The sequence below is a fragment of the Cyclopterus lumpus genome, chromosome 13 (genome assembly GCF_009769545.1).
Source record: "Cyclopterus lumpus isolate fCycLum1 chromosome 13, fCycLum1.pri, whole genome shotgun sequence".
Lineage (NCBI taxonomy): Eukaryota > Metazoa > Chordata > Actinopteri > Perciformes > Cyclopteridae > Cyclopterus > Cyclopterus lumpus.
The window spans coordinates 7,341,827-7,368,579 of NC_046978.1; the positions used below are offsets into that span (position 1 = coordinate 7,341,827).

The 26,753-nt window shown below is 39.4% G+C and overlaps 4 protein-coding genes across 4 annotated transcripts; 3 read left to right on the plus strand and 1 right to left on the minus strand.

Moving 5' to 3' along the window:
• The first annotated feature begins 787 nt into the window (after positions 1-787).
• Positions 788-7,074, plus strand: tmprss5 (transmembrane serine protease 5). Its single transcript, XM_034548990.1, has 14 exons — positions 788-804; positions 1,798-1,996; positions 2,633-2,771; positions 3,105-3,185; positions 3,751-3,864; positions 4,243-4,378; positions 4,591-4,704; positions 4,799-4,842; positions 5,009-5,171; positions 5,306-5,490; positions 6,022-6,120; positions 6,235-6,377; positions 6,519-6,671; positions 7,066-7,074. The coding sequence occupies exons 1-14, from the start codon at positions 788-790 to the stop codon at positions 7,072-7,074; spliced, it is 1,596 nt and encodes a 531-aa protein (XP_034404881.1).
• Positions 7,075-7,471: 397 nt separating this feature from the next.
• pih1d2 (PIH1 domain containing 2) lies at positions 7,472-9,401 on the plus strand. Its single transcript, XM_034548991.1, has 5 exons — positions 7,472-7,636; positions 8,273-8,399; positions 8,476-8,706; positions 8,847-9,121; positions 9,267-9,401. Exons 1-5 carry the CDS (start codon positions 7,472-7,474, stop codon positions 9,399-9,401), a joined length of 933 nt encoding a protein of 310 aa, XP_034404882.1.
• A 407-nt stretch (positions 9,402-9,808) lies between these two features.
• Positions 9,809-23,437, minus strand: dixdc1a (DIX domain containing 1a). Its single transcript, XM_034548813.1, has 16 exons — positions 23,375-23,437; positions 18,607-18,786; positions 15,287-15,435; positions 15,026-15,171; positions 13,746-13,835; positions 13,427-13,480; positions 13,277-13,327; positions 12,880-12,984; positions 12,712-12,765; positions 12,527-12,619; positions 11,975-12,052; positions 11,378-11,539; positions 11,181-11,247; positions 10,891-10,999; positions 10,538-10,646; positions 9,809-10,336 (listed from the first exon to the last, which is right to left on the minus strand). Exons 2-16 carry the CDS (start codon positions 18,627-18,629, stop codon positions 10,253-10,255), a joined length of 1,374 nt encoding a protein of 457 aa, XP_034404704.1. The 5' UTR covers positions 18,630-18,786; positions 23,375-23,437; the 3' UTR covers positions 9,809-10,252.
• nkapd1 (NKAP domain containing 1) lies at positions 22,993-26,502 on the plus strand. Its single transcript, XM_034548814.1, has 6 exons — positions 22,993-23,084; positions 23,391-23,467; positions 24,401-24,489; positions 24,643-24,783; positions 24,987-25,040; positions 25,521-26,502. Exons 2-6 carry the CDS (start codon positions 23,399-23,401, stop codon positions 25,888-25,890), a joined length of 723 nt encoding a protein of 240 aa, XP_034404705.1. The 5' UTR covers positions 22,993-23,084; positions 23,391-23,398; the 3' UTR covers positions 25,891-26,502.
• Positions 26,503-26,753: the final 251 nt, after the last annotated feature.

Here is a 26,753-nt window from a genome sequence, read left to right on the forward strand (position 1 = left end):
TAATGGCTGAGATAAGAGTGAAGATGATCAAATCTCACTCCACGAAACAGAGAGAGGGATTCACCCTCTAAGCTCCAGAGAGATGTCCAACTCCACAGTGGACTGTGGTACATGAACGTATTACATCCACACTGGGCCTCTGTCACTCTTTGACACCAAGGTGACAGGCCGTTATTGTTATCGTACATGTCGTATCAAAATGTTAACATTATAATTACGGCTTGTATTGTATTTCTTGCGTCAGTGTCTAGTTTTGTGTCCAGACAAATACTCAAGATAATGAAGTAATAGTTTCTTTGTCGAGATAGTTGAGGTTGTTTCTTATTACATGAATTGAAGTATGTTTGATACGCTCCTTTCAAGAGCAGGGTTTTAAAAGAGGTGTTGATTCACCTTCATGATCATTTTGTGGGCTGGAGTTTGTGTTGTGTGTTTGCTTGATAAATGCATTAAAATGACAACTCGGTTATCAACATTGTTGACAGTTTTTTTCTGTTTGATGTTTGATGAATCAACTAATCGTTTTGGTTCGATAACTCAAAACATTTCAACAGCAACACAAACTCAAAGGTTTCAACCCAAACGTAACATTATAACCTTGATGAAGGCTTTATTACCGGACTGTTGCACTAGACAGTTTTAGCTCTGTGTATTAAACTAACACATGATTATAAAATACCTACTGCGTATCATAGGCACCACCTTTCAAGTACTATTCACCAAACAGGAGTTTGCCTTCAACATATTACACCACAAAATAAGGATGCATGAGGGATAAATGACAATAATGGAAGAACTGATCAGGTACATGCTTATCCCCAAACTAAAATTGATTTATTCCTGGTAAAATGTTTTCTAACAAACAAATGCAAATCACTGTTGACTTGGCTGTCTGAGAAAACAAGTTCCACCAGAAGAGGGAGACATCAAACCTCTTTGAAAATGACCAAACAGCGGCTGTGTTCTCCTTTGCCTCCAAAACAGCACAATTAGGCACAATGCTAATATTATCAAACATTATTAACCTCACTACCCTCGTGATATGTATTTCGTCTGTTGCTTCATCACATGCCGTTTGCAGGGCTCATTACTCTGTGTTTGATTTCCAAATAATTCCGTATGGCTCCTGTTAGATGAGACAAATAGATCTGAGCCATTTCTTGGATTCTGCCTCGACGGTCGGATATGGAGGAATTTTCTTCCTGGCAGTTGTTCCCTTCACCTGGACTAATCCCACGCCGCGCATATGGGAGACACAAATACAACCTTTGTATCATATATTCATTTACTTCCAGGGATCAAATTATTTATTTATTTTCAATTAAAGAAACTATGTTTTTTGTCTTAGAGTTAATGAATCTATATTAAAGCCACTCCAGCCAACTTTTCTTTCACTGTACTTAAAACAAAGATGATATCTCTAATAGAGAAAAAGAATATCGACACAGTCTGACTGTGAGATGGTTAAACGGGTGAGCAGAGAGGAGAAAGCCTCATCTGTCATCAGGCAGACACAACAGACTTCATTTTGTTCTTGAGTGTTGAGAGACGATAGCTTTGGATTCCACATGACAGGGATTGACATGATATGAGGCTTTTCAACAATCTGCAATAATGACCTTTTCTCAAAATCTACAAACTGTCAGGTAATAACATGTCTCAGATGTAAATGGACAATCTTTTGGCACAGGTAAAAAGTGTTACCTGGCAACACCCGGTGTCCTATCAATAGTCGGCTTGGAGGTATCTCTGGAGATGCTTCCCCCTACAAAGACCTGGTTCAGCTTGCTTCAACAGGTCCCATGACCCCCCTGGACAAACAACAGCCTCATTCTCTGCACTGCTGCTGACCTCATTGTCTCTTTGTGAAGGGAAAATCCAGAGTTGCATTCTGTTAAATGGCAAATGGTGCATCAACTGCAAGCAGGACGGACCTCTCTGCCTCCAGCACAGGCCTCCAGATGAGCACGGACACCGCTGCTTTTTCCTCAGGACTGTACCCAAGGAAACATGGTAAGATAGAGCAACTATTCACTCCACCATGCGCCATCTGCTTAATGTATGCAATCCTGACAACAACACCTCTCTCACATTGTCACCTGCACCGTCACAAATATAGGAACGGCTGCTGTAGCTCTCACTACAGAACTGTATCACACTTGTTTCTGTCACATTTACTCTTGTTTTTTATACAATTCATGTGCATCAAATGACCTATGCTGCACAGCTGAATTTCTTAATGTTCTGCAATGCTGAATTTCCTAAGTGCTCTTGCACTATATGCAACTAATAATAATAATAATGTAAACAGAATTACATGTTAAGCTCCCCTCAAGTGTCACACAGAGCAATACATTTCACATCTGTGAATAGCGTTATTATAATGACTGTAATACTACTGTAATACTAGATTAAGCCCAATAGAAACACACACATATACCTTGCACACTGAAGAGATGGACAACACACACACAGATTACAGTGTTACTAATTAAACCTGACAGGTGCACTGCTGTTTGGGAGCAGGTGGTCAGCAGGTAGTTTTTGCCACAAGTATGCAAACTTGACAAAATTCTAACAAATAGGAACACACTGTAAATGAGGCCTGACGTACTCACTGTACTTCTTATAGAGTCTTGATGGAGACACATTGTCAGTGATTGAGAACCCTGCGGCTGTCAGCCATCCTTTTCATTCAGAGAAAACAGCAGGAGTTGCAGGGACCCAGGGAGTATGGGGGTGGTTAAAAGGGATTCACAATACGAGTCACGGTAAGCTTCTGTGGTGCACCACCCAATGCTCATAAAAGTACAACACAATCTTGTGTCACCAGTGCAAAAAAACAATGAAGGCTATTCAAATATGCTACCCTAAATATAAAGGTCATGTTTGATTAAGCTTAAACCCTCTACAGTTTATTTTTTGAAATGTCATTGTGTAGATTTGCTTTCCAACTCTTTAGTTGTGCACGTATTGAATATAGCTGTCCCTGTCCCGGTACTGTGTGTCAATGTGCTGTGTATGTAACAGTTGACATTTCATTATTTTTCTCAGCTCATATCTGGGATCCGGAGGCATTGACTCCATTCTTAATGTTACTTTAGCTCACAGGCTGGTGAGGCTGCTGGCAGCAGTGTGTGCAGTTGGACTCCTGGGAGCCTTAGCTGTAGGTGTCTGGTTTCTAGGTGAGTCATTGTGTTGAGACAGAATCAGTAAATTAGTTTAACTGCAACCAGGAATAGTTGAGACGAATGTGCAAGATGTCTTGTTACAGCTACTCAGGTTTCTATACTTCCTCAGGTGACAGCACAGCCCAACAGATACTGAAATTCTTGAGGGCAATATACTATCAGCTTTTGTAAGGCTTAAAACAATTGTATTGGACTACAACTGAAAATAAATATATATATATATTATTCAAAATACACATTTTATATCTTTATCTAAGGTGGAGCAGCACATTTTCCTATTTGAGAAGCTTTTGCAACAAGCAAACATACAACAAGATCATGCAGAGTATTTTAGTGAGCTTTTTCTCCTTTAATCACCAGAAAGAACTCCTGGATATTAAAATATGTCATGCATCCTTATCTGCAGACTGCAATTGTATTGCTCTGCCAAACAGGGCTTGTCTGTTTGGGGTATTAATTCAGATAATCTGGTAACACTTAAGAAAAATAAACACATTTTTGCTGCTTATCTCCCTTGCTAATTAAAAGACTGATTAACCACATCTTTATTTACATATAGTGAAACTTCTGCTGAGGCCTTCCTACTCCCAAAGCCCAGTGGGACTTGGGGACACAAAGGAGACGCCTTTCTGCAATGTGACAGAAGATATCTCCATCTCTGACCCCAGGAAAGGTCTGTGATTCCTCATCTCTTTGTTTGTTCAGAAGGCCGGCATTTGCTTCACTGATTTATGAATTAATTGCATGTGTGTGTGGTTGCACATTATTATGCGATTCATCACACTGGGTCATAGTTCACATTTGAAGGTATTTTTTGTTGAACAGTGGCACAATTACCATTCGACAGCTGCTTCTTGTTGCCTTTTGTTCACTCTTGAGAGATGCCCATTGACATACATGAAAACATCCCACATAATGATCTGTTTCTATTGACTACATTAGCATAGATGCTTGTTTTTTTCCTAATCATGTCCCACTCATAGAAGAGGCTTGTTCATTACTGTTGACTGAGAGCTTGTCTCTGGAGGGATTTTCAATCAATCAGGTTCAGTGTTTTACAGAATCAGCCCAGAGAACTCCCTTCTGGAGATTCAGCTGGGGACGCTGCCCACCTGGCTGCCAGTGTGCTACGAGAGGTGGAACTCTTCACTGGGAACGCTGGTCTGCAGACAGCTTGGTTCTCTGAGGTTTGCATTCCTGACCGGATCACACACTATCTCAGCTGATTGAGACTGTAGAACCCACTCAGTAACTTTGAGTTTAATCTGAGCCTGCTTTACCAAGGTTGAAGGCTCATTTTATTTATGATTTGCTAATACCTTAACGTATTCCACACGTTATGTGTCTGAATTATCTTTCACACTCACTCTTGCCCATTTTGCGTATTTTCTCTTACCAGACTGACCGAGCATAAAGGAGTGAATCTAACTGATATCGGGCCAAACTATACTGATGGCTTCATACAAATTACCTCAGAACACAGGAGCAATCTGGAAAATATGTGGCAAGTCAGGTAAGGCACTTTGTCTGACGTCATACTCGTAATGATGCAAAGAAAAATATTTGTTCATTTTGCATCGTTACTTACAACATTTATTTTCATTTAGGGGGAACTGTATCACAGGGAAGGTTATCGCTTTGCAATGTTTTGGTGAGCAAATTAAACTTTTTTTGTGACTTAACACCAAGCGCTGTAGCTGCTTAAAACTACCTCACAAAAAAGCTTCATATCGGCAGCAGACAGAGCGAATGATGTCACTTGCTACAGCCCTTTCTGACCAGTCCAATTCCTTTTTAATGAATGGATCTCTGTGTAGCGTGTGGGACGCGAGCGAAGCTGCCCAGGATAATCGGGGGAGTAGAAGCCACGCTGGGCAGGTGGCCCTGGCAAGTCAGCCTCTACTACAGCAACCGTCACACCTGCGGAGGCTCCATCATCACCAGTCAATGGGTAGTCACAGCTGCCCACTGTGTGCACAAGTAAGACAGCTGACCTTACCAGCACTAAAAGGTTCTCGAAGGAGAATAATCAGTCATTAATAGCTGCACCAAACTGGACACAAAACAATTCCCTCATCAGTATCTGCCTCTTCTTCTCTGTTCTCAAATGTCAGCTACAGACTACCTCAGGTATCCAGCTGGGTGGTCTACGCTGGTATTGTCACCCGCAACTCGGCTAAAATGGCTCAGCACATAGGATACGCTGTGGAGAAGATAATTTACAATAAGAACTATAACCACCGGAGCCACGACAGTGATATAGCCCTGATGAAACTGCGGACCCCGCTGAATTTCTCAGGTCAGTATGGGAGGCTCATTACGAGCTTTGCACACAAACGAGATAGCAGCTCCCCAAAAACACAACAAAATGAGAATACTATGGCCTCAATTTACCATTTCATTTCATTATGCTGACACATTTTTTAGCAAACAAACCTCCATCAGACAGCCACACAAGTGGTATCCTTCTCCTTTAATAAATAAAAAGCAATTATTGCAAAAATCTTTCATTTAAAACACTTAACTACTGCACACCAGATATCTCTTACTTTGCTGAAGAGGTTTCACATCACATGCATTATTATAAATTGCATATTGGACCACAATAAACTTACATGTCATAAAATAATAATGACTTGAGAACCCATACATATTTATAGCACACGGTTAACTTGAGGGAGCCCATTCCCAAACAAAACCATAACAGAGGGAAATATGTAATATGTATAAAAGTGGTAGTAACTATATAAATAATCTGAAGGAAAAATCAAGTTATACAATCGTGTATCCAACCTGTTAGAACTGTTATGTATATGTTCCCTTTAACTAGACACAATTAGGCCCGTCTGCTTGCCTCAGTACGACTATGATCTTCCAGGAGGAACACAGTGTTGGATCTCTGGATGGGGGTACACACAGCCTGATGGTGGTAAGATGCTACTGCACTGCTCTTAAGCAAATTGACATCCACTGCCAGTCTAATTCACACATGATGACAGAGTGTATTGACAGAGCAGCATTAATTGCATTTCTTCTCGCTCAGTTCACTCACCTGATACTCTAAAAGAAGCGCCAGTTCCCATAATGAGCACACAGAAGTGTAACAGCTCCTGCATGTACAATGGAGAGATCACGCCACGGATGCTTTGTGCAGGATACACAGAAGGGAAAGTGGATGCATGCCAGGTCAGATATACCTTTTGAATAACTCCCCTGCAGGGCGTTGAAAACGATTCTCTCTGATGTGATTTGTTTACTGTGAAACACTGGCATAATGAAGCCCGGGTGAGTCTGAACAGTGAACAGTGTTTGTGCCTAACTCTCCAGGGGGACAGTGGGGGTCCTCTGGTTTGCCAGGATGAAAACGTGTGGAGGCTGGTAGGGGTCGTCAGCTGGGGGACAGGCTGCGCTGAGCCCAACCATCCAGGAGTTTACACCAAGGTGGCCGAATTTTTGGGCTGGATCTATGACATGATTGAGGTAAAGAGGACTTTTTACATTTGACCTAATGTTGCAGTTCAGCCCGAATGCATCAAAAATAAAGACAAAGTAATTCTGCTGCCTCATGAGTACTTTTAGTTTTGATATTTTACAGATAATGCTTCCTTCCGTTCCTCTGATTAGTTAACCTTTTGAATGCAGGATGTGTTGGTTTAAAAATATATAATGCAGTGTTTGTATATTTCTATTGTAGCCTATAAGTAAAAGATGACAAAATTTCCAACTTCACTGCAGAAATATCAGAACATCATACATTTCGTACACAGCCTTTACCATGACTAGTATCAGCAACAGGAAGGATTTGGAAACTGTAGCCGAGGTTGTAAATATAGATTTTACACTGCTTGCTAATAATGTCTGTTTGTCTTTGCAGAATTACTGAAGAGGCCCATACAGCATAGCCGGGCGCTCCTGCTATTACTGTTTGAAACATTTGAATCATAGTTGATATCTTTTATTTGTAGCCTACATGTCCGTTAAATAATGTTCACAGGCTGAAGACATCAAAATGCATTTTTACGTTATATTTTTCATGTATTTAATATAAATGATCGCTCTCATAAAACTGTGTCCCGTGTGTTTCTTGAGCCGCAGTTCTGCCAGGTGTAACGTTTCCATAGCAACTGACACACAGTAAGCTAGCTAAGCTCCTCGCTAGTTAGCTCGTCTACGAAACCATTTGAAGCACTGAGAGCAGCTGCTTTCTGGCTCCAACCCCCTCGATTTCCCTTCCTGAGGCTGTTGGCCCGTGTGGAGTCCAACCACGGCGTCCCTGTGAGATGTCCTCCGCTCTCCAGCAAGTGAACCAGTTGTGGTCCATCCTGGACGATCTTTCTCAAAATGACCCCGCAGCCTACCGCCAGTTCATCGACAAGCAGATGAAGGAAGGAGCTGAATTCCGTGCACCGCCTGAGCTCGACTCCTGCCTGTGCACTGAAATACTGGTAAGTTATAAATGGCGTCAAAGAAAAGGCAATAGTCAACTTTACTGTGGCTATAAAAGCCTGCACACAGTACTTCTCACGACACAAACATTTCCCTTCAAATCACTTTTCCTCTATCGTTATGCACCGGGCTGTGCTGGAGGTTCCTGCCTGTTAAAAGAAAGTCTTTGTAAATACTATTCTAGAGTGTCTAGACCTGCTCTTTATGAAAAGATGACTCCTGTTATGATTTGGTGCTATATGTATACAACTATGACAAAAAGGTATACCTGGTTGGTGTAACTGACAGTCAGTTAAACTTAGATTATTTTAAGTATGAGTGGCATTTTTCGGCAATATGGTAGATATCTAGAATATCTAGATTATTTTCTCGAGCAAATTGAGAAAATCACAAGTTTCTAAAACATTTTAAGATGTCTTATTTTGTCCAACTAACAGTATAACACCCAAACATATTCAGTTACATGGCACACACAAAACAAAAAAAAGTATCCACTAATCAGAAGCCAAAACCAATAGTACATGTAGTATCTAATAAACAGCACTATCTAGCCCTTAATAGGAAAGCCGTCAAACCTGTGTGTGTTTATAGTTCATTCGGTGTGTTTTGACAGACGGCACATCTGTCCTCAACAGGAGCCCAAGAAAGGGTCACTGTACATCAACATATGCAGCTGGAAACGTGTGCCTGCACCTCAAGATCCCAGCATGCCTTTACCAATGTGTTCAGGAAAACTGGAAACGGACACAAATGAAGGTCACGGTAAATATCAAATCTGTGCTGCGTCACAATCTGTGACATCAGAAGAAGAACAAATGGTTGTGTTTTTCCTCCGCAGGTTGGTACTCTGTGTTGGATGTGGCAATAAACCCTGCAGTGCTACAGGGCAGTAAGAAAGACAAAACAGAGGAATATCTGCTGGCCTTGAGCTTTGCCCAGCAGCAGCATGGGATGCGTTTATCTCAGCAGTACACTGTCGTCAGCTGTTGCCCAAAAAGCAGCCTGGATGACGTGCACCGCCGGCTTGGGTTTCGGCAGTGGCCCGACACCTCCAGACAACCCGACACAGGTAGAGCAATAAGTCTGACACCTCAATAAGCCGCTGCAAGCCCTTTGATGATGGAACCATTTCCCTTTGCTGCTGTAGGTGTATCATCTTTCACCTTCTATCACAGTTTATTTTTAAAATCCATAGTGCTCTTTTTACAGTTAGTCAGAACCCTGCTGCACTCCTTCAACAATTCTCCTCTCTGCGGTCTGAGAAACAACACGAGGACCCGGCAGCCCAAATCATCTCCAGACCTGCAGAGCACAAAAATAACGATTTGATCCAGGTCATCTCGACTACATTTGTGCAGCCTCAGAAGCCAGAGTACCAACTTGAGGTGAAGACCGATACCACAGGAGTTGCTCACAGCATGGAGCTGACTGTGGATCTGCCAAAGGTTTGCTCCATGTCAGAGTGCCAGCTGAGAATCTCAGAGGTTAGCGGTTACACACTCCCTTGAACAGTTGAACCACTTTAGAATCCAATGTGTGTCTTGGCAAAGTTGGATTTCATAAAAAATACATTAGCCTCTTTCTACATTTATGAGTCAAACAGTGTGTTGAATGTATTTTTCTCTATAGGACGACATCTTACTGGAAGTGGAGGATGTCTACTATTTGTTTTTGGAATTGCCCCAAACTGTGATTGAAGACTCTGCGTACGCCATTTTTAACAAGAAATCACGAAGGCTGACTTTGAGAGTGGATATTTTCTAATTATTTGCCTGTATGGAGAAACTAATTAACAGAGGTTATCAGTTGTGTTGGGAATGGGCTGAAGTTGTAGGGCTAAATTCTGGCATAACCAAAACAAACCAAATGACTGCTATGCAATGTGAAAAGACTTGTGAACACATTATTCTACGGAGCGTCTCATGCTCTGCCTCAAAAAGTCAGCAAACATTAAACTGATCTGCTCTCAAATAAAAAATGATGTTTTTACTGAAACAACTGTGTCCCTTTGTGCTGTGTGGGTTGATCTGCAACAGCTAATGTAATTATTAACCCCAAAAAAGAATAGACATAAATAACAATCTGTGGGGTTTGTGTGGAGGTGTATAATGGCTAGGAGCTGGTTTACAGTGTCATTACTGTACGCCCAGGGAATAATTGACAACAAAATGATGCATGCGATAATTCACGTTTATTAAAACATCAAAATTGATGCAGAACAACATAATTATTTGGCAATCTGGAAAGTGAAAAATGTTACTAAACACTTATTTCAAAGCTTGCCTACCATGAACTGGTGACAGCTTTTTAGAACACAACTTTAAACATGTTATTGTAAATCAGTTTCCAGTATCACATTTCTGACCATTAATTGGTAATTTAACACATTTGTTTAGAGCTGAAAACAATTCCCTAAAAATAAAGTGCTACCTCAATGTCAAGTCAAATTCTTCATATGAAACATTCACTTTTAAAACATGGTTTTGTAACAAGTGTGTATATCCATTGGTCCTGGTTAGTGGCATTATACTTTTTCTCGTTTAAGTATTTTCATTGAAATCCTGGTCCAGTGCGAACAACTGAGGTTTGTAGTGGTGATCTGTGGTATTTAGGCTCTACCTTCTCTCTCCGTGGTCCTCCTCCACCCACGCTACAATCTTCCCTTCCCAGCCAGGCACGACTGCTCCATCCTGGAATACCTGAATAGCCAGCATCCAAAATGTGCTTATTTAAGAACCACTCACATCTAACATACAAAGGTCTGGACAGAAAGTGATAATGACTACTCGGTTTTGAAGTATAGCACAGCCACAGACAGCTATTATTAGCATATCTTACTCCAGAACTGCCATTTTATATTGGCCTGCTGAAGTTGAATATAATTGTACTCCCACGCCTACCTCCTCTTTCACTGTGCCAAACTCTGGGTCGAGGGCCTTGAAGTGGTATCTGAAACTGCCCTGTCTGTCCACAGCGGCCTTGAAGTCTCGCAGTGTCACCTCGCCCAGCCTATAAGAGCACACCATCAGTCATTATACATGCACATAAACGCCCACGGAGACATTAAGCTTTTCTAGAATAAACATTAAACCAGCACAGACACTGAATCTATAAGAAGCTCACTTCATGCCAGAAGCAAGCCATATGTGTGGTCTGCATGCAGCTCGAACCAAAACAGCAATTTGCCTCAAATGAATGCACGCGGTGAGGAAACAAACAATAACACTGTTGTATAAAGTGTCTTTATTTTCACCTTTTTGGGATGTTAATCAGAAACGGAGTGAGCGAGCGGTCAGTGAAGTAGAGCACTTTAGTGCAGACGCCGGTGTCCAGGCCCGGGCTGCTGAGCGAGTGTGCCATTTCTGGAAATAATCAGAGAAAACAACAAATACTGTTATTCACAACCAGAGTGTAAACTGGCTCTAGCCTCAGAGCCAATAATGCCCAGTCCATACATAGCAGTGTAATAGTACAGCACAATTTGATTCAACAGCCAAAGGATGACTAATCCTAAACAAACAACAAGCATTATGTTTGTCTCACTTGAGCTCTGCGGCCAGGAGTCACGGTCTGTCGAGTTGGCTCTGCGTCCCGGTGATTTAAATTCCTCCTAGAGGAAGAAACAATTACTCATGGTAAACAGTTGCATGTGCATTGGTTGTTGACTCACTCATCAGGCCACAGATGTGTACTTTTTAAGATGTATTCACACTATATGGTGTGTGTGTGAGTGTGCGTACCCCTCTGTCCTGTCTGCGTTGGCTGTCCACAGTGTGTAATCGGTCCATGAGACTGGCCACGCCCTGCTCCAAGGTGTCGAGGGTGTGATGTTGGGGGTCATGGCCAGAAAAGCCATCCCTCAAACTGCGCAGTGCTTCCCTGACCAGCTGCAGCTCTTCCCCCTGGGACAAACAGCTTCTATAAATATAGAACTTTTTCACATTTAAAAAAAAAGGCAAGAACTGTGGAAGCCCATTTTTCCCCCAAGAAAAGAAAATGTACAGTACATACAAAAACAAAAGGATTTATGGAGGGTAAAAATGATGAGATGGTACAATTTGATTCACTAGTTCAAAGTTATAATACTAAGTGTAATACTAAATGTATGAGTTATTTTAACTTGGTGTCTCCTAATCATCATCAGTACATTTTGACTCATTTGTTTCATTAATTTGACTTACCATGAGTATTTTTATTTTTGAAATGCAAAACTATAAAACATTTTTTCCCCTCTTCTGACCAGAAATTAATTTCCATACAACGATCCATCAAAAGATAAACAAATAAACAGAAATGAATATTATTGATTAAAAACTGAAATAAAGAAGCGTACGTACTGGGGCAGTGTGTTGGAATACTGCAGGAGATGTTGAAGTCACTGGGTTACCGTAACCACCGCTTTCACTCCTGAATGACTGCAAAGTGGACCACAAGACATTTACATATGTAAATAAGGCGGATGAAGCTGGTGTTATTCTATAACTATGTTAGTATGTTATTATGTGCTTGAGCAAAGTTTGCTGAATAAACAACAGTGCCTTGCTGTTTTGGGAAATTGCCGAGAAAATAACAAAACTACAGAATACAGCCAGCCTGGTCCATTAAATCTACTTTTAAAATGTAAAGTAAATTGATTTTAAAATTGATTTAAAAAAATCAAAAACACCCCCCTTTATCTTATATTCCTGGAAATGTTTCTACCCGTTTAATTCTGATCTGGGTAATGCATTTTGTTACCGGATTCAACTTTATTCTTGAATTGTAAATTATTTTTCTTTTAATTTCTGTGTGGTGAACATGTTCTATAAATAAATAATTTAAATAATACATATATAAGTTTCATCCAAACATCTGTTGTTGAAGCACTGTAAACGTATCATGATCCCTACCCGTCCAAGGCTGACCTCATGTGATTTATGTTGAGCATCATCAAGCTTTTGCTGCTGTTGCTGCAGTATTCTGTCCTTCCTCCCGAGCTGCTGCTATTGTCACAAGAAAGATGGATGAATTAAGTCTGCATATGCATGAATGTATCCAAAGAATACTTGATGTATACACAAATAAAAGACGATACCTCATATTCATTAAGCAATTTGTTCCGTTCACTCAACCTGTGTTTGAGCTCTCCCTGCAAACAGACATATCAGCTTATTATACATGAACGTTGTATTGCTCTCTGCATCCACAGGTCAAGCAAGTCAAATACTTTATTGTGTCAAATGGAAATCATCACTTGTCTCACATTTTCCCCTTCCAGCTGATCTTTGGCCATGTTGCACCTCAGTAGTTCCTGCTTTAGCTGCAGCACAGCATCCTCCTGCACTGCCAGGCGCTGCTGTAAAGCATCCTAATGAGAAAGAGGAGGAGATCAAAGACATGTCCAGAGAGGACCTGCATACAGATAGACTACATCCACCTGTATCTCATTGACAGCATTCACCCTCCTCTAAACTGTATTATCTTTATGAAAAATGAGGGAAAGAATATATATGTAAATATATATATATATATATATATATATATATATATATATATATACTTAGTGTGCGATAGTATCATCATTTGGGAATAGTGCAAGAGTAGAATGAATCCTTCTTTCAATCCACACACAAAAGACAACATTTGAGTAATAGGCTTACCTTGATGGCCTGAAGGTGGCGTGCCTCTTGTTTGTTTCTCAGGAGTTCCCTCTAAGACCCACATAAATGAACAGAGGCATTAGAGGAGGGGATTATTTGCTTTTAAGGCAGCTCATCTATATTAAACCTAATTACATGTACAAACTGTACCTTGAGATCAAGGGCTTCCTCTGTGCTTTGGTCCAGACGACTGCGGAATAGAACCTTCAAAAGGGAGAGGGGAAGAGGGGATAAGCAGCGTAATTATTGAATAGAAAACTGTCAGAGCGTATAAGGAGGCAGTGGGCCTGCATGACAGCGGGCTAGCAGATCAGAGAGATTCAGTTGTGCTCTACAGTAGCCACGCTCACTCAGAGGGAGAAGAGCGATGTCTGCAAACATCGTCACAACAGAAGGGCTGACACGCTGACACTTCCCACAGAGTAACGAGCAAGTGCTGGTTTCTCGAGTTAGAGAGAGGGCACCGTACCAGCTGCTGTTCAGCGTTAGACCGGTTATCTCCGAAGCTCACAGATCCATCCTGGTCCTCTTCGGGGAGGGAGCCATGGAGTAGCAGCGACTGAGGAACACACACACACACACGCTAAACTGTATTAAATTGAAATATTATTGATCGCCTGCAGGAGTACACACATAATTCATCCTCTCACCTGCTCTAAACCAACATATACAGTACACAGCTACAAACACAAACTGCACCATGATAATCAGACTGAATAATACAAATTAAAGAAGGTTTTCTTATCATTTTTTGATATTTTCTTCTTTCGTCAGAGATTGGTATCAATTACCTGAAACAAAGCGTCACTGTTTACTTACTGTTTATTTTATTGTATTATATATGCCAATATAAATCCCTGTCAGTCATTGGAATAGTAACAAAGTCTACAATGTCTAAAAGCTACTGTATTTGGCTTCACTTCATCCATTTGAATTACTGAACAAATATGAGATATGAGCGGTGATTCAGAGGTACGGAACAACAGAAGTTAGGATCAAATATATAAAATCATACACACGTTTAACTAATTTGGACCCGGAAGACAAGAAACAAGACTTACCTTGTTATATATTTTACATAACTAACAGTAGTGTTTAGTGGGCAGGAAAGGTTATTTGAGTAAAGTCACCTCCCACGTCTGTTTGTAAATACTGAACAGTGTGTGGATTTAGCTGCCCCACCAATATGACAAAATATAGTTGAAAACAAGGAACTTACATGACAAAATACTGTCACTATCATCTATTATTTTGTATTTAGATTTACTGTATAATTAACATATGGGCAATATATGTAACAGTAATAATGAAGGAATTATATACTTATATATCACATACACATATTAATATTGATTTAACAGTGGAATCAAAGAGATTAGATTGTCAGTGTGACCAGCAGTTGTAGAGATTATAAATAGTGTACAATTAAAATGGACAAATAAAGAGAGAGTAAATCTGGTGATCGCCAAGTGCCTCGAAGTACCCCAAGTAGAACCCTTAACAGGGATGTAACATGTCTTTTGCCTGACAAACCAGGTCAATCAGGAGTTGATTTGTTGCTCTGTTATTTTAATGTATTTTTAGTATTTTCATAAATATATTGAATCTATTTAAACCTCTAAAACCTGTGTTCTACATTTGAGCTGTTAGCTTCCTATGGTGCATCTGCTGTCTCCGTGCCTTCTGTCAATGTGCTCACATTAAAGATGCAGTGGTTTGTTTGTTAAGTGTGTCATCACGAGGACTCACCTGAAGGCGGAACACCATCCTCCTGGCCTCTTGCATCTCCTTCTCCAGCTGCTCCTGGTGTGCATCCAGCTGCTCCTCCCAGGACTTCTCCTCCTCCTGCACATTGTGCCCGAGGGAGGGACACAATCCACACAGAGACACATCCTCTGAAAGGAAGAGAGGTACAGGGGGGATGAAGCAAGGGAGCTTTTTTTTTTTTCCTTTGTAGATTCATTGCTTTGCATCTTGCTCTATAAAAGGTATGATGTGCAGCCAACCAACCTGTGACAGATTTCTTCTCTGTCAGCTCAGATGTGTCATCCCCCTGGTCCTCAGACTGATCGTGGAGTGTTTCTTCTTTAGGGGTGTCAGCACACTGGGTGATAACATACTCCTCTTTGGGGGAGTGAGCAGGGCTGGCTGAGCTAAGGCTGAAACAGATGGTGGGCACAGGCAGGAATGAGTGTGTGTGTGTGTGTGTGTGTGCGCTTGCATCCTTGCCAAATGTCAATAAATAAACCTAGTAACATAAAATGGGGATATTCGATTTAATAACTCCCCAAAGAGCGTACCAAATCTTAATTTAGCACATCTCGACAAAAGGTTTCAAATATATCTGTTTTTAAACACACAATGTCGAGAATAAAACAGTGTATCACAGGATAGAGACCCGTGCAGAAGATACACAGGAGATGCACGAACGGATGCAACTCTGTCATTTCTTCCACAGGAAAGTCTTCACATAGTTTGCTCCCCTTTGGCAATCATTTCAAAACATAATGCTCCTCTGACTTCTGAGTGGCTGGGTTTGTTTTCTTGAGAGCATCTCCCGCCGCCTGAGGTAGAGGCCGGCTGTCATCTTCACTCTGTGGTGTTTGTAGAAAATAGACACAACATCTTTGACCTGTGACCTATGACATTATGCATGGTCCTTTAACATGGGATTCCTCCTCTTCCCCCCCCCTCTGTGTCTGCATGGGAAAACAGCAACAAGCCTGCCTCTGCAGAAACAGATCTAATAGAGAAGCATCACCATTCACCACCCGGCTCCTGAGGCCCAAACAACTAAGAGGGAAACATAACTGTGGACTTAACTGTGGGATAAACGTGTGTTTAGAAACCACAGAATATCCTGAGGGATCACATTTCCTCAGTCAGCATGTTCTTGCCATAAACTTGCAGGGAGATTCAGATTGTAGCGGATGGGATTTTCAGCTTATCTAATAGCATTAGCACAAGTAAGTATCACAACAGAGAGTAAACCGTAACACCTATATTGTCCCTTACTCTGTAGAGTTAGCGTTGCCTCTTTATGGAATAATTGTAATATAGTTCTGCCACCCAAAACATATGGAAACAAGACTCAATAGTCTACAGCCATGCTAGCAGCTTTGTGATGCTTTAAATGACAGTGCTGACATGCTAGCAGATATAATGTAAACCATCTTAGTTTTTAGCCTGTTAGGATTCAAATACCTAAATGCAAAGTACAGCTGCGGCTGATGGGGGAATGTTTTGCAGGTATTGGTCATAAATAATAAAAATCAGCGAAAGTATCTTCTTCTTCTTGAGTGTCTCTTATCAGTTGCTGCTGTGATTATCTCCAAGTCTTTGAGGAAAGGGGATCGAAGCACCTGCCTTCAACTAATCTTGTCATTGCAGACAATGACATTATCAAGATACCCTCCATCATTGTCTCAGCGTGCAGCAGTTCAATAAACTAACAACTTCATTTTAGATGCTCCCTGCTGTGTGTTGCAGCAAAAGAACATACAGATTAGGAACATACGGGTTAAACCAAAGATTAAACACTGGGATTTGCAAGAGATGAGCTTCAGTGCAAAAGATTAACAGCATTTGATCAGCAGTGGTGGAAAATTACAAGTATATTTACTATAGTAGCGTGTTTAGTTGCAGCTTTGAGGCACTTCTATTTCATGCTGCATTATACTTCGCTACTCTTCAAAAGGAAATATTGTAGTTTTTACTCCACTACATGTATCTAACAGCTGCAGTTACTGGTGACTTCCCAGATTAAGATTTTACAAAAAAAAAAAATTATAAACTTATAAAAATCAATGCATTGTTAAAGATGAAACTAGTGCTTACGGTGACTCCTTAAATGTAAAAAGCAATGTCTGCTAGGACCCTCTTAAATTGTTAGCAGTTCTGTCAAAGATATATTTACTATCTAAACTCCTCAGCTGGTTTCATTTCAAAACATTAGTATCAACAAGTACCAATTTATTGGAGGTAATATCCTCTTATCTCTCTGGATTGCTGTCTCTCCTTTACCACATCATATCATTACTACTTTTGTTAGTTTTTTTTGCTGTATAAAATTGATTCAGAGGGACATAATAGGACATTTAGTGCAATATCATGGATATAATCATAAACATCTAACCATGTACAACTTATACATTTATATTTTATATATAAATGCAACCCCACCAAGACTGGTCCCTACTATTACCCTGTTAATGAGCCATACTGTTAACCTCATTTAAATGTTAGCATCATATCTATTGTATATGTTTTGGATTGCACACTATTTGCATAACATTGTTATTGTTATCTTGACTTTTAAAATAAAAATAAATACATATATATTAATGTGTATATATATATATATATATATATATATATATATATATATAATTTATTTGTTATCAGCAAAGATTAGAGAAGAGTCATAAAACTGTATACACATATATTTATCAGAAACTTGTTTTTTCCTTCTTTTCGCTCTCAATTATTTCACAAACCTTCAGATTTATTTCGTAACCAGGGGGCAGAGTCACATGTAGTCTGGAAAGCACTCAGTAAAATACTGTAAGTATTCAAAACTAGTGTGAAGTGTAAAATATTGGTTACACATTGAAGCATCAGTATCAATAACATTGACATGTTACATGTCCCCTATCACTGACAGGGGATGAATACTTGTAATACATACAGTACATTTTGCTGATAATACTTCTGTACTTTTGCTTAAGTAGGATTTTAAATGCAAGACTTTTACTTGTAATTTAGTTTTTTTACATTATGGTTAATACTTTTACTGAGGTGTCTTTGTGTACTTATTCAGCATGAACATTCTACACACAACTAACCAGTTTGAGGTTAATTTGAAAGGATTAGTTCATTATAGCAGCTGATAATTGACATAAATGCTACCAAATCGAGACAAAGATTGTGGCTTTTAAAAGTATGTCCACGGTCCAAAAGCGGAACTTATTTAAGTGTTGTAAAAAAATCATATTGTATGTGTTAGATTATAATTTGAAATGTATGATCTTCATCCAAATGGAATAGAAGAGCCGGTAATGGCAGTTAGTTGCTAGGTAATAGCAGCTCAGCTCTCACAGACAGGGACACACCCACACCTACTGCACAATAATCTACACAGTTAGGGTATCAAAGTCATAATCTGACAGTGAAATGCATTACTTACACTGAAGGTAGACCAACATGCCGATCTAGATGATTAAGATGGTGTATAGGTGTATAGTATATAATCAGTAGACACAAATGGCAGCCTGGATTGACATAAAGTTAGTATATTTTCTTTTTTAAAACAGCCACACAAAAGAACTTACCATTTCATCTGTTTGGCTCCCATGCTGCTGTTTACAAGCTCAACCCCCCCATACAGCCGTAGCCCTGCATCTGGGTGATGCTCTGCTGCTCAGTCAGGACCATCGCCCAAACAATGCCAGAGACAGCAGAGAGGGGAGCAGCCCTTAAAGCAGCAACCGAAGGCGTCTCCACGTCGCACTCTGTGTTCAATCAGAAATAACAGCACGTTCAAATCCTCTCCAGCAGCATATTCCTAAAACATAAAGCTCCAAATCCTAATCAAAAGCCTTCAACCGGTCCCCTAAATCATACCGAGGCTCAGTCCTAGCTGGCAGAGAGTGACAGAGAGAGACAGAGGGAGAGAGGATTGGTGCTCAGCAACACCAGCAACCAAAGTCTGCCTGGTTTCTCATTGCACTCGCCTTGTGCTTGAGCTCACCATCTCCCATTCACGAACACAATGTTTGTTGTTCCCTGCAGACGAGAACTGATGCAGCTCTTGTGCATCTTTTTCACCCTTTTTTCTCTGCCGGTCTTTTTGCATTTATTCCCTCTGCCCTCCCTCCTTCCCCCCTTTTTCTCTTCTGCACGGACGCACTGGCTTTGTAGCAGTCCTTCCTTTTTTCAGTGAGCGTAGATGTCAGACATGGCTCTGTCTGGGTGCGTTTACCCTCCCCCTCTTCCTCATTCCTCCTCCCTTCTTTCCTCAATGCTCTCTCCTTTCACAAGGAGGAGGGGGAGGGAGATTTTCTCCTTGTCTTCCCTTTTCCTTTCCTTTTTGTGTACTCTGTCACTGCAGCTAAAATCAGAACCACCATGTGGATTGACAGAGAAACTTGAAAATCTTATTTTTTTTTTTTTTTTTTTTTTTCACAAAAATGTTAAGCTTGCATAACAACAACATAGGCTACCATGCAAGCCAAAACATGTGAGAAGTCAATGATACATTGACACAGAAAGTGTATAAATTACTTGGAAATAACCAAACAGAAATTGTATTTATAGAATGCACACATGAGCCTACAATTACAGCTCTTTCTATTTAAGACATTATTGTGTATTGTGTGTAGTGAACGTCATTATTACTCCAATTGTGACAGAAAGCCTGAAAAACAGAAGTTATACAGAGAATAACATTAGAGCCATCAGATTAAACGACAATGTAAAATGCAGGTTTTCTATGACATGCGCTGCTTGTGTTAATACTCTTTTGAAAAGGCATTTGGCTGAGTACGCTGTCATTAAGCTGTTAGAAATGTTACTGGTGTCATCAGTAAGAATGTGAAACAGGTCTTTAAGTAGCAGCTTGTTCTGCCCAGAAGTAAATGACACAGTCTTAAATTCTGTTTGAGCACCATCAACATATGCTTTAAAGAGCTAGACTTTACTATGGAGCGATATTACAGAGCCATGGAAATGCATGCATTAGATTTAAACTGTATGAAGATAAGAAATCAGAGGCAAGAATGGTTTGATGAATTCATATTACTCTTCACATTAGTATCACTCACTAGTTTGAAAGGACACACATAGTTTAAAAGCAGAAGAAAGAAGAATAATGAAGTCTTTACCCTATTTTTTCAGTGCAGTTAGTAAAATAGGACTGCCAAAATAATGTAAATACAAACACTTTTAAAAATGAAAATTAGTGGCTCAAATATAACATCTAAATCCAGTATTTCATATCTATAATATAATTGAAATGATTATACATTATTATTAACCTAAACTATTATAGGAATTTGTTTAGTGTTTGTTCCAAATCCTGTTGATGTTTTTATGATAAGACAACAATAATCCTTATGCTTTTAGTGTACTGTATGTCACTGCAGCTAAAATCAGAACCATCATGTAGATTGAAAGAGAAACTTGAAAATCTACATTTGTTGACATTTTTTAATATCAGGCTTTTGTTTATTATGATAAAGCGATAATAATCAGGGCTTATAGGGTATACACATGTCACTTACTGCATATTAACAATACTCTTCACATCAGGATCACTCTAACTTTATATACTGCCTCTTGTGATTCTCAGATTTTAATATGCTAATAATGCTATGCTTTTTTCCTGTGCGGGCAAAACCAAACCAAAATGTCCCACAAGGCATGTGAATCAAAGAGATATGCACTTCCACATATTTTATGGAAAGAGGATGTAGCTAACTTCAAATGAGCTCTATTCAACATTAAAAGAAAAACAACTCAGTTTATGTTGTGGCAGGAATATTGGGGAGATGGAGCTGCTAGTAAAGTGTTATTGTAATATCCGTTTGGCAAATTCAGTCTGGAAAAACCTTTCCCGAGAAAGCCTTCAAATGTTAACTTGTTCTTTTTGCATTCATTTCTATTCTTTAAATGTTTTCGCTCAAATTTTAAAAAGGCACAGACAAACTCGGGCATATGACGAAGATTTGGCAGACCAAGATGTGACTGAGGAAATTGAGGGAAACAGCGTGTAGCTTGAACAGACACTATTCAAGTCATGTGTGGATGAGATACGAGGGTTGACTTTGCTGTTCAAAGTGTGTCGGGAAAGTCATTCTACCACTGGGGATCGAAGAGGTGAGAAGAAAGGCGGTTTACCAAAGGGACAGCATGCAATCAAAGTCTATTTTTAAATGCCCGTCAAATTGCATGACAGGTAATATTCTAATGCTCCTCCGCGCTCCTCAGATCTTGATATGCATATGAACAATCAGATGCAATTATGAAAAACTGACTTTCAAATGACATTTAATATGTTTTGACGAAATGGGAGCATTTCACATTTCTGACAGCAGTAAATTAAGATTGAGGGATGAAAGCGTGTTGCTAAAAAAGTTGCCAAAATAGAACAGACTGTTTGCATGGCCACCATGGATTCTGATTGGAAATTGTGCCGTCCATGAAACAAGATTTACCCACCTTTATGTTTCAGTGACCTGCAAACAGATGTGCATGAAGCACCACAGATGATAAGATGTTGTCCCCGAAAATCCCATCCATTTTTGATGTCAAATACAATTTAGAAAAGAAGTCTGTGGCTGTTTAGGTTTATTGTTGGGAGATAACACTGCAAGATGATTGAAATCTAGTTCGCTGTCAGCCTTTCTCCAAACATATTTGTGGATTAAATAGAGTGAAAGTAACAACTATGCTCTAAAATGATCTGATCAAGCACTCAGAGGTCAGACTTCTAACAAGGTAGCACAACCTCCTACATTTGTTATCTTAAAAACAGAAAATGTTTGGAAAAGTTGAACTGTCATGTGAACAAGACTTTTTGTTTCAGTTAAGTAAGTGTAAAAAAAGAATACCTTATATTAAGAAATCCTGTACCCACTTGGATTCAGGTCCAAATATAAATACCAAATTCCATTGATATCTGTCAACTAATATTTAATATATCTTGCTTTTTAATGTTTAAACAAAAACATTGATAAATACATTCAGAGTTAATAAATGGCAGTGGCGGATGAAGTACATCATTGCCTTTGAAATGCAGTGGTGGAGAAGTTTCAAGTCACACAAATTGGAACTCTAATGAACATCAAAGTATCTCAACAGTATTTGGCATGAAGTGGATTACTTAAAATCACTGATAAATGGACTCTTCTGCAGCTTTAAAATACAAGAATTGTCACGCTTTTTGTTACTATGTTGACGGTTGTTTTCTGCTTAAAATCTGGTTTGACTTGTGTGAATCAACAAAGACTAAAAGTGATCTGTTTAAGTTTCAACCAATTATCTAGAGAAAATACATTTAAAATATACCTCTTTCCTAAAAAAAGCGAATGTTCTCAAGTTGGACAGTCCACAGTGACTTTTTAAAGTAAGCATCAAATGTCTTGGGGAAAAAATGAAACATGACTAAGAAGAAACAAACTAAATTGAATAAGTTTCTAGCTTTTTCGTTCAAGAACACGCCTGTTTCTATCAGTGTGATAGAACTTGTGTAATCTGCTACAAGTTCAGCATACAGTTGATGGGCAGTTATCTACATTAGGTCTAATATCAACATATAAAATAAGATGAAACATAAATTCCCACCGGGTAATGTTGAACAAAATCATCTTTTCAGTAGGTGGCACAATGGAGCAGCTATATACAGTATTAGTAGATTACTTATTACCTATAATTAGGCTACCACTTAATTGAGCACCATTTATTGTGAATTGATTTTCATCCTAAATCGATTAATGTTTATATATATATATATATATATATATATATATATATATATATATATATCCCTGTACTGTAAATTAATTTACTTTGTAAATTTGCACTGTGTTCAATGTCTACTAGCTAGCTGTAACGGTTCACAGCTAGTACCTCGATGATTGACGGACGATTGGACCAATAACAGTTCAGTGTTTCCAACGTTCAGTGACGTAGAGTGTGCGACAACGTTACGTGTGCCAGTAAAGCGGAAGTACCGGTACTTCTGTGTAAATCCATGCTATAGCTAAACAAGAGGGATTTGTTCTTCCTGAATGCTACTCCTTTTGGAAAGGTAGTGTGTACATTTCCAAATGACGGCGAAAGTGTGATAGTAGTTAGCGTTAGTAGTTTACGCAGATTTTGAACAGGTCAATTATTGTCGAATTACATTATTGCATCTGAATAACCAGCCGTGTTAGCTAATTTAGCGAGCTAGGCTAACAGATGATTTCATGTAACTAAAAGAATACTTTTTTTATACAGATGTAATATATTAAGAAGATCAATCCGTTTACACTAATCGCTCATATGTTTAGGTTAATTAACCAAAGATCGGATAGCCTCAGTCTGTCGATGACTTACTTTTGTCTCGTGTCAGGTGGGATCATGGCAAAGCAGCCGCTGGGGAAGACGTTGTTGAGGAACGTAATCCGCCACACAGGTGCTCACAATAAGGTGCGTTTGAGATCATGCATTTGTTCGACATGTCGGAAACATAACTAACTAGTTTATTAGGTACAGCCAGCTAAAAACTAATGTTAGCATAATACGACAACCTGGAATCTTTATTGCCGTTGAGATTGATGAGGTGAGTTATACTGCTATTTTTGGTATTTAGTTGTATCTGCATTGATATGAATATCTAAGTAATTAATTTATAAGTATCTTCTAAATTAATTGGCAACTGAGTGTAGACTATACGTGTAGCGTTACTTCTTATACTCAGTCTAAGGACTGGACTGAGAATGCAGGATTCACTCACCTCTCCAACAACAACAGTGCACAACGTTTGAAGCAGTTTATGTCCGATCAACAACACAAACCAGTTTTAGAGCTGAAACTATTAGTTTTTTATAGTTATTTTAAAAATTGATTTAATTGTTTTTGTTATAAAAATGCCACACAATTGGTGTCTTCTTCCTCATGTTACATGCAGAGACATGTAGTTAGCACAAAGTCACATTTAAGAGGCTGGAACTAGGTAACATTTGGCATTGATGTTAAGAAGAAAACAAACATACATTATCAACCGGGGACTTTTGAGGTTTTCTGTCCAGAAGCGAGCTCCTAACCTTGTGTTATGTTGTGTTTTTGACCTGATACTTTTTCTTAGACACTGATACAGTTGCAGGTCTTGGTCACAAATATTATTGAGCTAATGTAGGTTACTGATATTGGCGTCCTTTTCAGGTTCACTAACTGAATGTTTCACAAACCAATTTGCAGGTTTGTTTGAGGCATATACGTATATATCTCTTAAGTATTTTAATACTGCATACCAGAATGCTTGTTGGGGATCCAAAACAGCATTCCCTATGTAAGTATGAGAAGGTATGTATGTTTGTCTGGGCAGTCTTTAATCAACGTACTCTTGTTGACCCACTGCAGATCCAGGAGGAGATGGAGATGTGGAAAACACGAAACTGGGAGGTCCACACATCCCACGACAAACATTTGCCAGATACAAAGAGTGTGAGGTAAGAACAGTAATTGTCCCTATTTAATTTGAGCCACCTCAACTTCAGTGACACCAAAGCTCATTTGGGTGTGTGTTTCATAATGTAGTTCTTAGTTTAGAGAGCTGTTGCTGTGTTTTGCCATTTTATGTATTGATTGTGGTTGTTTTCCAGGGGCCAAATGCACTGCGATCGAGTGTCAGATCAGCCTAGAGACCTGAGTCGAAGCAGAGAGCGCGTCTCAGAACATGATGACCGAGAGGCCCGCTACTGGAGTCGCCAATTGTATGAATTTAAGGCCAGTGATCCCGACAGGTACAGCATATGAAGAAGCCTTCATCTCAGTATGTTTTAGTTAAGCGAATATCTCAGAATGGCTTATTTTTATAAGGTACAATGGAGAAAAGGAAGCAAGTGAATTAGTTTCCTTATTTGTTTTCAAGATTATTTTTTTTAAATATAGGGGAGTTGGACAAGGTTGAAAAAGTTCAACTTCAAGTTATTTGTTTGTGTCACAGGTGGGGACATAGTGGCTTTAAGGAGCTTTATCCCGAGGAGTTTGAAAGCAACAGGTAAGCAAAAATGCAACACTGCATCAAATAAGTAGGATATTTAGCACTGTACTTGCATAAAGTTGGAGCTCATGTGAGAGAAAGATTAAAATTGTCTTTGACTCGCATCACCTGATGACAGTCATCTAATGTAATTAAACCTAAATGTTTTATATAAAGTGTAATATTATCAATTCACAATCTTTTAGTCTTCACACAAACAATTCTGTAATTAAAATCCGTTTGGTGCAGGTTTTTTACATGAACATCTTTAGGACCTTTTACCGTCCCTGTCGTTTTTTTAGTTAGAACCAATCTGTCTAAAAGCTGCGATAACCCTGATAACATCATGAAGGGTTCATTTTACCATACTTGAGAAAGCTCCTCCAGGAGCGATTATACAAGTTTGATGTGTAAAATTGGTGGATTGCCCTGATAAAGAATTATGGCATACCTACTATACCTATCCTCAATTCATTTTGTTTCATTTATTTTCTTTAGTGAAAAAAGTAGTGCCACAAGAAAGGTCAGCCGCCACAAAAGGAAAAAGTCCAAGTATGAGACAGAAGCAAGTTTATCAAAACGATCAAAAAAATCCTCTCGAAAGAAGAAAAAGAAAAAGAAGAAGAAAGACGAGGAGGAAAAGAGTAAGAAAGAGGAGTGCTCAAGCAGTGACAGCAACAGCGAGGACAGCAGTCCTACTACCAAAGACAAGCAGCAGAGGAAAAAGCCTAAGAGTCGACACAAAAACAAGAAAACTGAAAAAAGAGAGAGAGACGAGGACAGCTGCTCGGGCGACAGTAATGGCGAAGAAGAAGAAAGGGAGAGAAGGACTCACAGGCACAAAAAGCGAAAGCAGGACTCCTTATAAAGACTCGGACTCAGGGCATAAAAAACAGGAAAGCCGCAGGTAAAGAGAGCGTGGGTGATAGTTCTGAAGACGGAGACTGAAAGACATGGACAGACGCACAGCTCAGGTAACAATTGGGAAAACTACTGCAGATTCCTTTGTTCGTCTTTACTTCAGAGGGCTTTTCTCTGCAGGGCGACATCACTAAACCTGTGCTGTCAGCCTTCTCTGTGGGCGCTCTGTGTAGTGATACCTCATCCACCTCTGCAGTGGCTTGACGCACACTGTACGGCAATGCAGGCAGCACGAAGAGGGAAGGTGGGGTATCCACCACCTGCCTCAATAAGAATTATGTCGGCTGCAGGCTCATTGATTGATCATTGATTCGTGCCTCAGACTCATGTCTGCCTCATGTGGAGATGTCGGACCTTAATTGACCTCCGTTTTTTATTGCACATTTTATTTAAGAAACAAGACACATTATGACACTTTCCTCACCAATTCTTGAAGAATGTGCATTTGCTGTTCTATTTTTGTTTTCAAATAGTCTAATAGTTGCATGCTTGTCATAGTTAAACAAAAAATATGTTGCTGTTTTTAATAAAATATTGGAATATCATTTTTTTTTTTTAACGATGCGTCTGGTGATTTTCTGTAATTTTCTTATCGTCAACAAATTAGACTTAAAGACCAAAAACAATAATGAATATATCTGACATTTTGTGAGTAGCCAATACTTCTTTTTCTTAGGTACTGTAAAAGAATTTTGGTGGAAGGGGTAAACAAAGGTGAAGACAATTGTAATTTTCCTTTGCCTGAAGGTAGGCTGACCTTTTTTAGAAGAGCAGAGGGGCTTGTATTTGTTTCTCAAGACCAATTTATTC